We start from the raw sequence: 15,071 nt of genomic DNA on the forward strand, positions 1-15,071 counted from the left end.
AGTGTGAGATCAAATGACACTGAATTTTAAACGAGAGCAACCGTTTAAAATTCAGTGTTGCAACTCGCAATGGTGTGTAAAATATTGTTACTCATGTGCATAAGGACAGGGAAAATGAAAATCGTATTTATTTATTGTTTACAATTTATTATCCTCGCTACATCACTATTCTTTAAATTCTTGAGTTTCAACTTACAATACTTAACTAGGTACGTCAAATATTACAAATACTAACTTAAAACTAATCCGAATGATATGTCCAGACAATGCTTTATTTATTCAATTTTACTTACATTAAAATTAAATATATACCATACAAACGAAATCCCGGAGATCTTGAACATGCGTAAATTAAAATTTATCGAAGTTTAGGTACCTATTAATGTGTGGAATGTTCGTTTCATTGTTCGGATCAGAAAGCGGAGGCAAGTCGTAACACGAGTCGCCAGCACCTTCACTTACATAATTGTTGCCCATGGAAAAATAAAAAATCCCACCACTCGTCGTCATTTATACATAAAAAGGGACGAATCACGTATAAATACTAGATGCAATGCAGAAACTAATAATTTAAAGCAATAACAAAAGTTATTTTTATGTTCTGAATTCTGAAATTTTATAAATCTTATCATGCACGCAACATTATTTTATAGAACTAAGGCACCGCTAGCGCACAAATATGTTGATGATTTTTCTAGTATTTATACGTCATTATGATACATGATACAGTACATCTGAATCTCATTTACAGCGACGCATTTACCGAGGAGCCTAGGGAACCTCAAAAGCAAGCATAAGTATTATAATCAATCTACAATATTTTTGAAATAATGAATAATACTTTTGGTAGTAAATACAACTAAACGTCACAAGCTTATACTACGAGCGCTGTCGAATCGGACGCTAATAGGCAGGGGGTGCTAGCATACCGCTAGCGTGGACGGATCGTTCAGTAGCGTCCGGTTCGGCGGTGGAAGGCACCTCCTCGGCAGTCGGCGCGTCGTGAGCCTCTTGGGTCAAGTAGGCTGCAGGGTCATCACCCGCCATACCCTCATCATCTTCATATGGGCCTTGAGTGTGCTCCTCTTTTGCTTCGCGTTCAGGTTCCTTTGAGTGAGCATCAGCGGCACGGGAATAGTGCGAGTCAATTTGTGGGGGTGATTTCAAGAGAGCGCCGGTCTTAAGATGAGGGGACTGAAGGCCGTCGAGAGAAGAAGGACGCAGCTTGCCGATCAGGTCGTTCAGGGTGAAGTGGGTCGGCAGGTGCTCAGAGCGGGGTGGTGGTGGCGACGACGACGTGAGCGGGTGCGCTGTCGTCGTGGTCGTCATCGAAAGGGGCTTTCTGTTGAGTGAAACAAACATCGACCCTCGTGTTACAGTCCCTCGAATATACCACTAAACATGAATTTTGTCCAGGAGGTTAATACAATAAAACACAAAGTATTAGAGAGATACCAAGCAAAGCCCCCTTCACCCACCCACCAAAAAGTTTAAATTTTGTATATTTTCGGACATTAAATTAGTAGTAGATTTAAAATTCCAAATCCCGAATTCAGTTGGGTGTAGGGCTCTTGTTTGGTGGTTGGGTTGGCCAAGAAGCCTGATCCCGTGGGTCCACGCGCTTATTATACCGATGACACACTAAATCTACACCCTTGTTAGAATACACTATCATAATAACTACATCCCAAATTAAATAGTAATGTCGTCATGTTGACATGGTAGTGTGAGAGAACAGTGAAAACAAAACACGAAAGATGTGCATATTAGAAACGTATAGAGAGCGCGCGGCTTTTGGGGAGCGGGCCTCCGGAGACAGTTGGCATCTCACCTGGCATTACCCCTGCGCCGAAGATACGGGGATTGATCCGTAGTTGTAGTAGTAGCAGCGCGTTTGCTCGCAGATGAAGTCCTTGATTTCACCGCAGTGTTGTGGCTCCCAGTGGAATGTCGGTGCCTTTAGCGCCACGCAACCGTTGGTCATCACATGCTCGGTTCTGGAAAACAGACTATTTATTTTGCATTACGGTTCTTCTAGAATTCAGTTTTGCATTCTACCATCAATAAATTGTTTTTATTGAAACTTAAAATGAGAAAAAAAGTGTTATTAATTAATTTACTGAATTATAATTCAATCAAAAATAAAATTTAAAAATAAGTAATTAAAACTTAATATGTAACAGTTGTAACAATTTATATAAACACAGTACAATAAACAGCAATTAACCTAAAGAATGTTGCAAGTTGATATAAATTCTCTACAAAAACTAATTAATTGCAACATGGCATTAAATGTAGAAATAGTAAAAACATAAAACAAGAAAACTTGTTCTTTGAAAGAAATCTTTACATCTTTCTTTATAAACGGGACCTGTCACTTATTTTTACTGTGTATCGTAAATCAAGCTACTAAATACGGCAAATGCTTATATGGTCCACTGTAGCTTCCTAGTATAGACGTTAAGGTATTCGTTAAAAAAGTGCACCATCATTCTCTATCATTTGCAGTTTCTCGCCTCATCGTTTTTGCCATCATTAAACATCGTTAAATATTATATGATTTATGTTGAGTACATCTTAACAAGTGCTAGGTTGTTAGTTCAACTCCTTTCCGATTATAAGCTTAATAGTACACAGGCAGATTCGAATTGCATTATACAAATTGCTCAAATACTGATTTGAACTTCAATTTCCTGTATCATGATTAAAAAAATTCCTCCGATATTTATCTACGTACCCATGCCTCGCAGTACGTTGAGGTGCTGTGCTGCCTTGTGGGACGTCCAGAGGGTCCATGCTGTCGTCAGCATGTTGGCTGGGCTGGTCCATTGTCAGGCGTCTCATATAGTTGAAGGTAGCGTTAAACGGCAGACCAGTGCTCATCCATAGATACATATCAGTACCAAGGTTATTTCCGGATGTCCAGAAATCATATTTATTGTATCCTGAAAATTTTGAAGAATAACTATAATAATTTTATAAATAAAATTGATCACGATTATTTATTAGAAATATGTCGTCTAGTTAAATCTTTAAAAATAATATTTAAAAAAGTACTGACCAGCATTCGTTAGATACGTTGTAATAGAGTCTGCCTTTTCTTTAGTTTCAAATGAAGCTAATTGAAGACCTAATGATCTGCAATAGAAAAACATAAAAACATTTACTCGCAAGCACTTTAATTGAAATAGATGAAATTCAATGTTATTATGCTGTTAATGACCCTCGGTTGTATTGAAGCAAGAACTAAAGTATTGGCAAGTCAAAGGATCCGGTGTCATTGACAGTTGTAACACAACTCTAGCCGTGTATAATTGTCCGTGTCTCAACCACGACAAGTTACAAACTTGCTAGGCCAGATCCACGAATGCTATTTAGCTAAGAGTCCTGGCTAATCGTGTCCTATAAGGTTTATAAGATCGCAAATAGACTACATCGCCAAGCCAGTTTATCGAAGTGCAATTTATCCGCTAAAGACACTCTTCGGCCTTGCAGGGACGGGTCTACATTCCACACGGCATCGGGATTCTTAGAGATTGAAAACCCTCTGCCAAGTTCCGTAATAATGCACCACCGTATTTAGTTACAACGTTTCTTACAAGGATCACGTCCGCGAGATTTTAAACCCTGATTGTCAATTCTCTCTTAAACGGCAAAGCACGTGGTAAAAAATACATTCCCTTGATGTTGGAATAATAAATTCATATTAAGCCCACCCAACGAGTGAGAACCCAATAATGAGAAATTAATTAGGAATCATTATGGCTAAATAATTAAAATTTGAAACATTGGCCGTTCACAATGCCATACCGCTTTCTTTTTAATCAATACAATTCTAAACTTTTTATTCCATTCACGTCATTAGTACTTGTGCTGAATTAAAATTTCATGAATTAATTAAGGAGAGTCGAATATGATAATGGCTTTACCATTGAGTATCTGACATATCGACATATTTTTAGCACCATAACTGTTTCAATACTTTTTGTTTCAAACTCGTCCACATTCATGACGGGTTTCTCATAATTTACAATTAATATATTTATATTAATGTATTGGGTTGTATTGTTTCCGTGTGAAATACTGAGATTGTAAAACGCTGTAACTTTTTATTGATATTTGTCATCAGAATCGTCCTTAACGTTCTTTATATTTTAGCATAGTAATTTCTTTTTTAAGCTCAATAAAATAAAAATGACGAAAGAAATGAACGATGAAAAGAATAATTAAATATTAATTATTTATTCCGTTATCTTATTTTTGGAGCAACGGCGACAAATAAGCGTGGCAGGCTGGCGGTATTTCACATTATACACGGTTGATGAAAGATCCATAAGACGCAAAACACTTCGTCACGCTATTACAGTGTCATCTCAATACTCTCATCATATCAAATAGCAGGTTATCATCTCCAACATTTTATATATTACATATGCCATACACCGTGCAAGCATGACCCTAATCGATTTTCTAAAATACAGTAATGTCGTTTGCTTCGGAAGTAATGAACCCTATGATTGGTAACAATTGGAACTGTAAATCTGGGTCGTGTTGGCGACGAGATAGGACATCGTGACCGCGCAACAAGGCGACTGACCTTTGTCATTACTGAAACTGGCACGTGGTAGGGTCGAGATCAAAGATTAAAGCTAAACTCTGATTTACTGGGAAACTCGCACGACTCGGTTTAGCTCTATATTTTGTCTTAGAAATTTCAGGAAAGTGTAACTGTAATACTTACAATTTTTAATGTGGTACACATTTTTTATGAATGCAGAAAATGTTTTAGATATTGTTATTGCTATAAAGTAAAGCTCAGAATTTTAGGTGTCAATGTTATTTACTTTCTCAGTATCAGTAACGGTAATGCAAATGATCCTTTATTTCCTGGTCGCGACTAAACACATCGAAGGGCAGTGGGCATGCTTGTTAACGACCACTCGACTATAGTTATGGCAGAGTTCGAATAGGACAAGAGTACAGATAAGCCAGATAAGCATTCCTAGTCACGATGCAACTATTACGTCCCGCGAGAATTGCACTTTGAGAAATATGATACGACCTTAAGCTGAAATATAGGGGTGTAACATTCCTAAGTACGTTGTTGTACAATTCGATGTAGTGTAATGTTGGATGTGTGCGCTATACTTGCCTGCAATATTGGTACGCTAGGAAATAGTTGAGCTCTGGACTATAGGGGTTCATCCTGGATATAAAGTACTGGACTCCATCTAGCTGTATCGTTGTTATCCTTTGAGCTGTAAAAATATAAAATCGGTTAAATCCGTGCACATTATTTTTTACGATGGCAAACATGGTAACGGGGAAACCACGATGTGATAACATAATGTCTCTAACGGTTCTGCGTTCCCTGTTTCTTGTTTTATTTTTATTCTCATAAAAAGTTCACTGACTTGAGTTTATCTTTATCTTTACCTTTTATGCATTAATGGTGTTTTGCATCAAACATTTTTATGATGTAACAGATAAAGTTATTATCAATCGATGCATCCATACTTATATTATATACTGTGTTCTATTATAAATTAATACGTAGGTATATTTTTTATTCTACGGTGGAAAGTTTGCATTCTTTTTTAGTGCTGTCTAAATTTTTAATGGGTTTTATAAACGTTACATTTTTTTTTACTTAACACAAATTTAACCACGTTGGATTATGTGGTTTAATTTGATGTTTAATTAGTTTAAAGCCGGTTTACATGATATCGTTTTTGTAAAATACAATAACATTTAATGAAGTGTCATCAGACATTCTTAGCTGTCAGATGTCTGTATTAATATCATTATGCGCCCAATTAAATTCAATGTATCTGACGATGCGGTCAACCGCACTTCATTATCCCATAATAGGATAGTACAATACCAGTGTCTTGCAAAAATAGACATTTCCAAGTAGCACCTAAAAAGTTTTACAGTATATATATTTTATGTATCTACAGTATTTTCTATATAGTTTTTTTGCTGAAAAACTTACCAGCAGCAAGAATTTACAAACAATGCTCGAGTGAAAATAAATCTGGAGTGGACTGGAATAACTCTTGATTTATTCAATGTATATTTCCTTGCTAAGAAATTATTTGAATAAACTCGAATAAATATTCTATGAACATGACGAGAGTGTCTATTAAATATGCATATTTATATATGTACATAAGATTAGACGTGTTTTTATGCCTTCCGTCCGCTCCACCGCATTACCATCTAAGTGGAGATGTTATCTAGTGATCTATAAGGTCTTCGAACCCCTTTAATGTAATAAATTGTATGAATCCTCTTTTGGCTATTAAACTGTAATCAGGATTAAGAATTATTATACATAAAGCCGCTTGATATGTGATTAACAATAGGTGTGGAGCAACCCATCTGCGCGATTCTTTTTAATATCACACCCCCGCTTGTATCAAGTTAAAAAAATATTGAAAATTGAGTGGAGTTATTTTTTAATTCAACAAACACAAAAAAATCTTTAAAAATATTTAAAGCTTTATTATCCAACCAATTTATCTAATTTTAATTAGTAAATAAGTAATACCTATCATTTTATATTCATTTATGTGCTCAAGAAAAGCTGCACTTTTTCTTTATGTCGTTCTTGTCGAGAAAACCTAAATCTGTATTTTAACATAAGGGATAATTTTTGCACTTTACCCACACATTTTACATTCTATACACATTTAATTAACGGAAGTCGCAGCTTTTACTTGTATAAACGCTGCAGTACATCTACCACCGTGTCGTACGCTAGTACATACATACATCCGAAATCTAAGTAAATACGGGAGAGTTATTACACATGCATTCTTGAATGCAAAAACGAGTAGTTTACGTCCATGGAGATTACACATAAACTGAGTATTACTCGCCTATTATGGGGTCTGGGTCTTTGGAATTCATGCATAATGCTGTCTCCTGCATAAATAGCGTCGCACATTGCTTACTTGCATTTTTTCTTTCTTTTTTTACACACATTTCTGTAAAAGCTTTGTACTGAGCTTACAAATGCTTGACTCCTTCGCATATACGTGTTTTATTTTTGCGTGTTCTCGCAAGTTAACAAGGAAAAAAGTTACAGTACCTACACGTATGAGAATAATTACCTCGATTATAAAATTTCAACGTAACGATGATAAAATTGTATACTCTGCAAATTTGTTACGTTGTACGATAACAAATGATTGCCTTTTATAAAATTACACGAATTAACAACAGAATTGCTTTTTCTGGATTGAATAATTATAATATTTGTGCGGTGAAGCACAAACCGGAGCCAGCGATCAAGAACCACAAATGTTTTCGTAACGAGTTCACAAAATACGCCATCAATTCAACGAGATAAAAAAGAAATTGCTATGCAATATTCCCGCTTAAAAGGCAGACTTCATAAGATGCGGCTAAGGGCAGGACGAAAAAAGTTGAGAACGAAGCGGACGTCGAGATTTTAAATTCAGAAATTTATTACGTCGGGTTGGAAGTCATATTCCAGTGACTATTTATGCAGTGCTAGTTGGTACAGGTTTTTGACATACGAGGGGAGCATTGAGCGGAGAGGCTGGTCACGTCGGAGTGCGCTTGCTGCATACTGATGCGACATTGCCGTACTCGTTCTAAGCGAGTTTGGCTCTTTACAGATTTTAATATAACTATGTTCTTTTCAAATGCAGCATGATGCATCCATTTTTTTATTACTGAGAATAATGTATAACTTATTTTTAAATTGTTACACTTCCTCTGCTGAGTAATATAATGTAAATATTAGGTTCATATAAATGTGACTTCGATAAATGCACAACTTTCTCAAATAACTGAAATTACATGTTAATTTATCGAGGACATAGAAAAAGTACCGAATGTGTTTAAATTCCTATTAATTAAAATAAGGAGTAATATTTTTTTACAAGAAGAAGTAGAATTACTGAACAAAAAAAAATATCTTATGTTTAGAATTTAGATATCCGGCTCATCTAACTGAACAGCGTGGACCGGACGCAATGCTAACGGCCCCTTGTCCAAAAGCATCCAGCACTTGCGAACGGAGGCGGTGACGCACCTGTCCGTGATGCGTAACCCAAGTAGCATAACCATTCATAGCTTTCATTTAATATGCAGCCTATATTCAAGTGCAAACTGCACTCATAAAAGTTCTATGAACGTGCAAATTAGAAATTACACCTCCATTTCTGGCCATAGTGGCCGTGACTTGACTCATACAAAATATTTTTATCGTTTCTTATTCTCGGTGCAGATTTTGCGATAACACGTGTGAAACTTGAACAATAGCAATCGAGAAACTTTCATTATTGTCTCCTGTATAGCTTTATATTGAATTAATTAATTGAATTGCATTGAAATCGAAACTGAATCATAATTTCTAGTAATAGCTCATAAAAGTCCCTTTCAAAATTATTCATGTAACAGTCCCGAATGAATGGGAGGAAGTTGTACTTATTATTACGTTGTAAGTACTTGAGATTCCGTCACGATATATTTTATGTGAATACAAATGAGGTGGTTCGTCTCTTTTTTACGTTTTACAACAACGCGCCTATATCAGGTTATTTGTTGAATAATCGATTTTATATAACGATTAGTCACCGGAATCATGGAAGACATTATTCATTCCGACATCGGAAGTGATAATGTCAAATTCGTGGCACGTCTTTATGTGTTCCTAAAGGGTTATGTAAAACTTCATGCTCATTATGCGATCGTGTAAACGGTGATTTGTTATGCTTTTTAATACAATTTATACATAATTTAGTATATGTCTACGTAATAAGGTAGGTATCTAATTAATCCATCATCATTATTCATATATGAAGCCTTCAACTTTCAAATTTAAATAATTGAAATTTTTTATTCATTTAATTTAAATTTTCTTCATGCCATTACGAATGGAACACCACTGTTTAACAATTCATTATTATGAAGTAATATTGAGTTATTGTAATTTCTTGATGGCATTTTTGGTGTAATGATAATTAATAGCAATGTCCAGCAAAAAACATCTAGCATCATTGCATAACCAACTTACATAAATAATTCTTGAGTCTTGCATACATTTCCATCTTCTCCCTCTGTAATTATCAAAGCTATAAAAACTTACAGTAAAGTAATTATACTAATTCAAAGAAATTCGCTTTTACATACGTTTGTATAAATACATTATGCATGTTGTCCGTAATTAAGCTCAATTCCACCTTCCTTTGCTAATTGCTTTCCTCAATTCATGGCAAATACATAATATCTATCATTACCTTCTACAGGAAGTTTGAGTTTATCATTTGTTAGGATAACTAATGATTAATAAAAATAAGCCTCATATTTATATAAAAAATAACAGTACTTAACTCACAGAAATGAGAAGAATAAAATTAAAGGAAAGGAAAAATAATCCTATCATCCAAACAATTTTACATAGAATTTAGAAAAAATAGGGTGGACATTTTAAAGCTAGCTAACTGCGAAAAAGAATGTTTGTAAATATAGACGATAATCCCAGTAATTGTCGCCACCCGTAGCTGAAGTATTTATGTAATTAGATGATTTTAAATGAATGCATAAGAGCGTTAAGAATGCTAGTCATTTTCTGTTGCGGCCTCAAGCTCTTATTAAGGCTATTATATTTTTCTTCTTTTGTAACGAGCATTTGCAAAGGGTGAATGCATAATTATAATAAAGAGTTATTCATAGAATATTTATGGCTATTTATAGCTATAGTGCAGCACACAGTATGATAGAGTAAGTAAGTTGGTTGTAAGTTGGCGCCGGCGTGAAGGTACGCTCCAACGTTACATAACGCAAACCAGTCTCATATCGGTCGCAAAACCCGCGCCTTGGCTGCATTACATTACAGCCAAGTGCAAGGGCAAGGCGAGCCATCTTTTCACGGCCGCGCCGATCTCTCGACGATAAAACCCGCAATCTAGTCGGCTTTAACACTTGTGTAATTTTACTGAGATCCGTATACGTAACTGCGTTCATTACACATCCGTAGGAGTCAATGAACTTGCTAATTTATTAGATAGGTAGTAATTATAAAATATAGCAGTAGGAATACTGGCACGGTTTTATGATGTAAGAGCTCAAACTGTCAGTTGCCTCAGTTTGTTTTACATTTATTGCTACTTATGTGCATATATTTTAGGACTTTTCCATTAGTATTATTATTATTTAATCAATAAATTGAGCTTGTGTAATTTATCTATAAGAACAAAGCATCAATTTATAATTATTTTCGAGAATAATCTGAGTCATGCTAACTCATCTTAAAACGGCGACTCGAATTGTAATGGCTTCAATTAATATGGCATAAAAATGCACGAATTGATATACTATCGAAATCTAGATAACGATTGACCGTGGGAATAGGATTTAATTGTTCGCGGTCGGATATTCATCGAAACGCAAAAAAGGGTCGGTAATGGCCGCGAGTAGGAGGACAAGGCTACCCCAATCCTGTGACCTCAAAACCAACCCTTTTCAATTGAGTATTATATAAAATGTTTTCTTTATTTTATGAATAGATGGAAAAACTACGTAAATATCTTAAACGTAATAATTATCTTAACATGTCATCTTAGTTAAGTATATTAATTACCTCTTGATTAATTCGGAGTAAAATGGCTTTTAGTCCAGGATCCTTCGCCCATTTTTGCAAGTGATTACTATCAAGCTAATTTTTCGTGCGTAGCTTTATTTTGATGAGACGCCCAATAATTTCATGTACGAAACTCTCGATGGTGGTAGCTAACAGAGGTAACAAGGATAAAATATTTTGATTTGATGGTTCTCAAATATTTATTACTAAATGAATGTTTTTTTTTGTTCAATCTCAAGATAATTATCTAAATTATTCGAAAAAATATTTGTCCTACAAAATCTACGGTTTGATCAAAGAGTCCCCCTTTCCAATGTGTATCGATAACGAGGTCATCATAAATGATTACTAACCAGCAGATTTTTTTGTTTTTACTTATTTAATACTTATATAATTCAACAGTCATATTGTCCTACAAATTGCGTAATAAATATTTGAGAACCATCAAATCAAAAATTTTTATCCTTGTTACCTCTGTAAGCTACCACAATCGAGAGTTTCGTACATGAAATTATTGGGCGTCTCATCAAAATAAAGCTACTCACGGAAAATTAGCTTGATAGTAATCACTTGCAAAAATGGGCGAAGGATCCTGGACTATTTGCTTACAAAAAATAAATAAAATATTTTTTGGTAGCAACGATAAAGTCAATTTACAGAGAGATGACAATAACTCATCAATTTTATCGCCGCTATTATTCGGCGAATACAATACAATATTATAAATTCAATCAGAACGTGCTATATATTTATACCGTGAACCAAAAAACAGAAGTTATAAAAAATCTATTCCAAAGTAATTTAATATAATCACCACATGGAGCGTAACACTATATTAGAACGCGTGTATTGGAATTAGGGTTAAAAAATATAAAAGTGCTTTAAAGGTCTGCCTTTCGGTGACGGCTATGAAAGCTCATCCAAATTTATGTTGGTTAATACTACCGCTTTGTGAAATGCATAATATTTTAGTTTGGAGATATTTCATGATAAATTAAAGCATTAATTGTAAGAATAGTTTTTATAAAAAGTACTACAGTCTTATTAATAACCAATATTTAATCTTATAAAAAATATATATATATATATCTACACGGCAAATTCAATTAGTTTCAATAATGTTATTGAAACTAATTGAATTTGCCGTAAAATATGTATTTTATCAATGAAAATTAACCAATTTATTCCACCCTCCCTCAAATATGAAAAATGATCACATGAAATCCTGAAAAACTAAAAAATATGGGTAAATCTGTCTACAAATTACTGAGGGAAATAAATATCAATCTTTATAAATTTAATTTAAAATAAAACCAATTAACATGTAAGCGATAAAGTTATAGTCACTACTTATTATTATAATTCCCATAAATACTGATAGAGTCGTGTTGTGATAACATTATGACGTGAAGTTTATAGACTTGGAGTATGGAGACACGCAAGGGAATGTTGTTATAATCCATTAATATGAAAATAGAACATTGCTTTGAGAATATCTATTTATAACGCGTCTCTGATTCAAAGATCTGATCATAAACTTTGCATCGTGTTGGATAATTTAAAAATAAATATTTTGGTACTATGTATCGATTTTTTAATTTGTCATAACCAAACATCTTTTTTTATAAAGGTGAAATCTGTTTACTGTACGAAAAATAGTATATGTTCGGTTCCCTATCAAATATCAAGTAACCTGAGATGGTCGATGTTATGTCACAAGCGTGTGTTAAATACTAGTCACGCAGAAAATCTCCTTTTGTGATGTCATAAACAGTTCCCTCCGCTTCATTTACGGTACATGTTGCAGCATTCCAACTAATCGACGCGGACAGATAACCCATAATGTAATTCCTGAGAAGTACAAGTCCTTTCCGCGGTTACTACTCTCGGGACGTTGAACCGTGCACCTGTCGTCCCCCCTTCACCCCTCGCTATTTTTTCTCATCAAAACTTCCGTTCCACAGTTTTTGCCTCTCTGTCGATAACCTATCCGATACTGCGGTCACGGCTCATTAGAAGAATCGCTTGCAATGCTTTTGATTTTTTTAATCTTTTTCGCATTTGGGTCTGTGGTGGTAGCTTTGGTAATTTACTGGATCAAATCATGCTCGTTCACGTTGATGGCTTTGACTTTGATGTTCCATTTCGGTAATGATACTTTTTATCACATATTATAAGGCTTTTTCTTGATTTTGAAACATGACGTGAGATGAGAAGGTTACATCTTACGGCACCCCATTAATCAAATTGCTTGACAACGAGGTGTTTTCTAAATATGGCTATCCAATATCTCAAATGCATAAATAACGAAGAAATCCTGTTCATGTGAAATATATGCAAAAGGAATCTATTGGGTCCATTTTATTCCATGTACGTTGTGTTGTTTCAAGACTAAATCTATGTTGGCTGTCGCATTGTTCAGTCCTCTTGCGTCCATAAATGTTGCCCTCACCTCCCAAGAGCACTTGAGTCAACAAACAGAAACAACCTTTTGCCTTAGCTTTCGATGTCGTTACGTTTTGTTGATATTACATGCCGCATAAAATATTATGTGATTTTGTGGGTTATTGCGCGGAACGTGTTCAAGTCTGTGTTTTGTTTCGCATAAATAATTTTGTAGTCACGTTTTATAGTCTTTAAGTATTTTTGGATTAATATATTGCATTATATATTTTAGAGTAATGAAAGTGGGTATTTTTGGATGGAAGAAATATGGCGATTTTATTCAAGTGAATAAATTATATCGTTCAGGTAACGGTAAGGCTGTCTTATATCGTTGTACGTATTTTTAAATCACCGTAAGTTTCCACATTGTGGCGTCATATAATTAATTTCCTGTGTGAATTTCATCAAACGATGAAAGTTTTTGAGCTAGCTAGCTTTCAGTTTCCAGATTTAGTCACAAAATATCTGAGCGGTCTCGTTATTTAGGTTCTGGATTATGGGTATTGAAATCTTTGGTACTGTTTGTCGTACATTTATTTTGAACCACTATATATTTGATTGTTAAAATTAATCCCTTTGGAAAGAACCATCTTGCTTTAAAATCATATGTACCATTTCTGCCGACCTTATAGGATGAAGCCAAGTTGAATGCTTTGAGTTGTAATGTAATTAAAAGTAATGGTAGTTGTCGGAGAGAAGTTGCAGGCATTGTACTCTAATGGAAGTTGAACAATGAAGGTCGAGGACCCGCGGGTCAAACCACGACGCGTTCCTACACTAGGAATGTCAACTGCACTCGTAATACGCTCTTTATTATGTCCAAGTTCATGCTTGCATTGTTGCATAACCATTTCCTCGGTAATACTTAATGTAATGAAAGGTGGGAAATCTTACTTCGACTTTTCGATTTATTATGTGACATATTTCTGTGATAAATGTATTTGCGGTGATTTTGTATTATTCCTCCTTTATATCTATTTTATAATAATATTTTCATTATTTTTTTGATGATTAACATTAGTATTGATGATCTTATACATTTTTGTTACAAAATTTAATGCTCTTGCAATGAAACTTTTTTTACTGTGACCGCTTAAATTAGAGCCACTACAATAGTACCAATTCTTAACTGTTTTTGTCGGTTTTTCTGTTGCACTGATGTCTTTTCTTTTTGACTTGATTGCTTTGTTAGTAGTTTGAATGTTATCAAGTTAACAACTTTTCTTGAATTCAAAATTTCAAAATTCAAAATTGTTTGATTTGCCTACTCTTAACTACCTAGAGCTACATATATTATTGATACAAAACTTAACTCATAAAATTATATCAAACTTAAAATTTTACTACAGTTTATTATCTTAATTATATTCTAATAATAATAATTCATCTGAAATACATAAGGTTAGTTAATTATATATTTAATTTTTAGTAGATAGAATTTATATCATATAATTTGTATTTATTCTCATACTGAATACTCGTGTTCCTCGAGAATGTTAAAATTAGAGTTTATGAATCAAGGTAGTCTTAAATAGGACACATTGCTTCAATTGAGATGAGTATTCAGCATAAAAATAATAGATCGTACGTATATAATTTTATATAAACTTCGACATACCTGCAGCGGGGCCAATGGTGGCTGCGAAAAGCAGAAAACATGTTGCAAGAACGATCTGCATGTTGAGTCTTTCGGGATTGTCGAAATAGTATGTAATACCACTCGATTGAGCGCACACGCAACACGGGATACTCGGGTACACTGAGCGCGCGCAGGTCGGGACCCCCCCTTATAACAGCGAAGCGTCCCGCGCGTACCACTACTCGAACAATGGGGAAGAAAAACACGCGACAAACGCCTCTAACTCCACATACATCGACCACCTACTACTGGCTCTATCGTTAATGCCGTAACGCAAGACGGTAATGGTGATGCCCCAAGTTCAACGCTCGCTGTGGAAGCGTGGTACGCAGCGCGGACGTCCGGCGTCGATCCGACGCTCGGCGCTCG

At 34.8% G+C, this 15,071-nt stretch overlaps 2 protein-coding genes across 5 annotated transcripts in view; one reads left to right on the forward strand and one right to left on the reverse strand.

The window, feature by feature from the left end:
- Positions 1–15,071, forward strand: part of LOC149907900 (cytosolic carboxypeptidase 1-like) — a 63,874-nt gene that overhangs the window by 26,832 nt on the left and 21,971 nt on the right. The gene's annotated exons all lie outside the window — the stretch shown is intronic.
- On the reverse strand, positions 127–14,842 carry nw (narrow). 4 transcript variants are annotated; one of them, XM_090103015.1, is made up of 6 exons: positions 14,682–14,842; positions 5,153–5,258; positions 3,062–3,138; positions 2,738–2,945; positions 1,842–1,997; positions 127–1,342 (listed from the first exon to the last, which is right to left on the reverse strand). In XM_090103015.1, exons 1-6 carry the CDS (start codon positions 14,740–14,742, stop codon positions 904–906), a joined length of 1,047 nt encoding a protein of 348 aa, XP_089959141.1. In that variant the 5' UTR covers positions 14,743–14,842; the 3' UTR covers positions 127–903. The 4 variants fall into 4 exon arrangements, with proteins under 4 accessions (XP_089959141.1, XP_089959140.1, XP_089959143.1 ...); XM_090103014.1 differs by having other exon boundaries at positions 1,842–2,009; XM_090103017.1 differs by having other exon boundaries at positions 1,158–1,342; positions 1,832–1,997.

This window comes from Colias eurytheme, chromosome 6 (genome assembly GCF_061535395.1).
Source record: "Colias eurytheme isolate Ceu_HAF_F1 chromosome 6, ilColEury1 Martin Lab GWU primary, whole genome shotgun sequence".
In the NCBI taxonomy this organism is placed as follows: domain Eukaryota; kingdom Metazoa; phylum Arthropoda; class Insecta; order Lepidoptera; family Pieridae; genus Colias; species Colias eurytheme.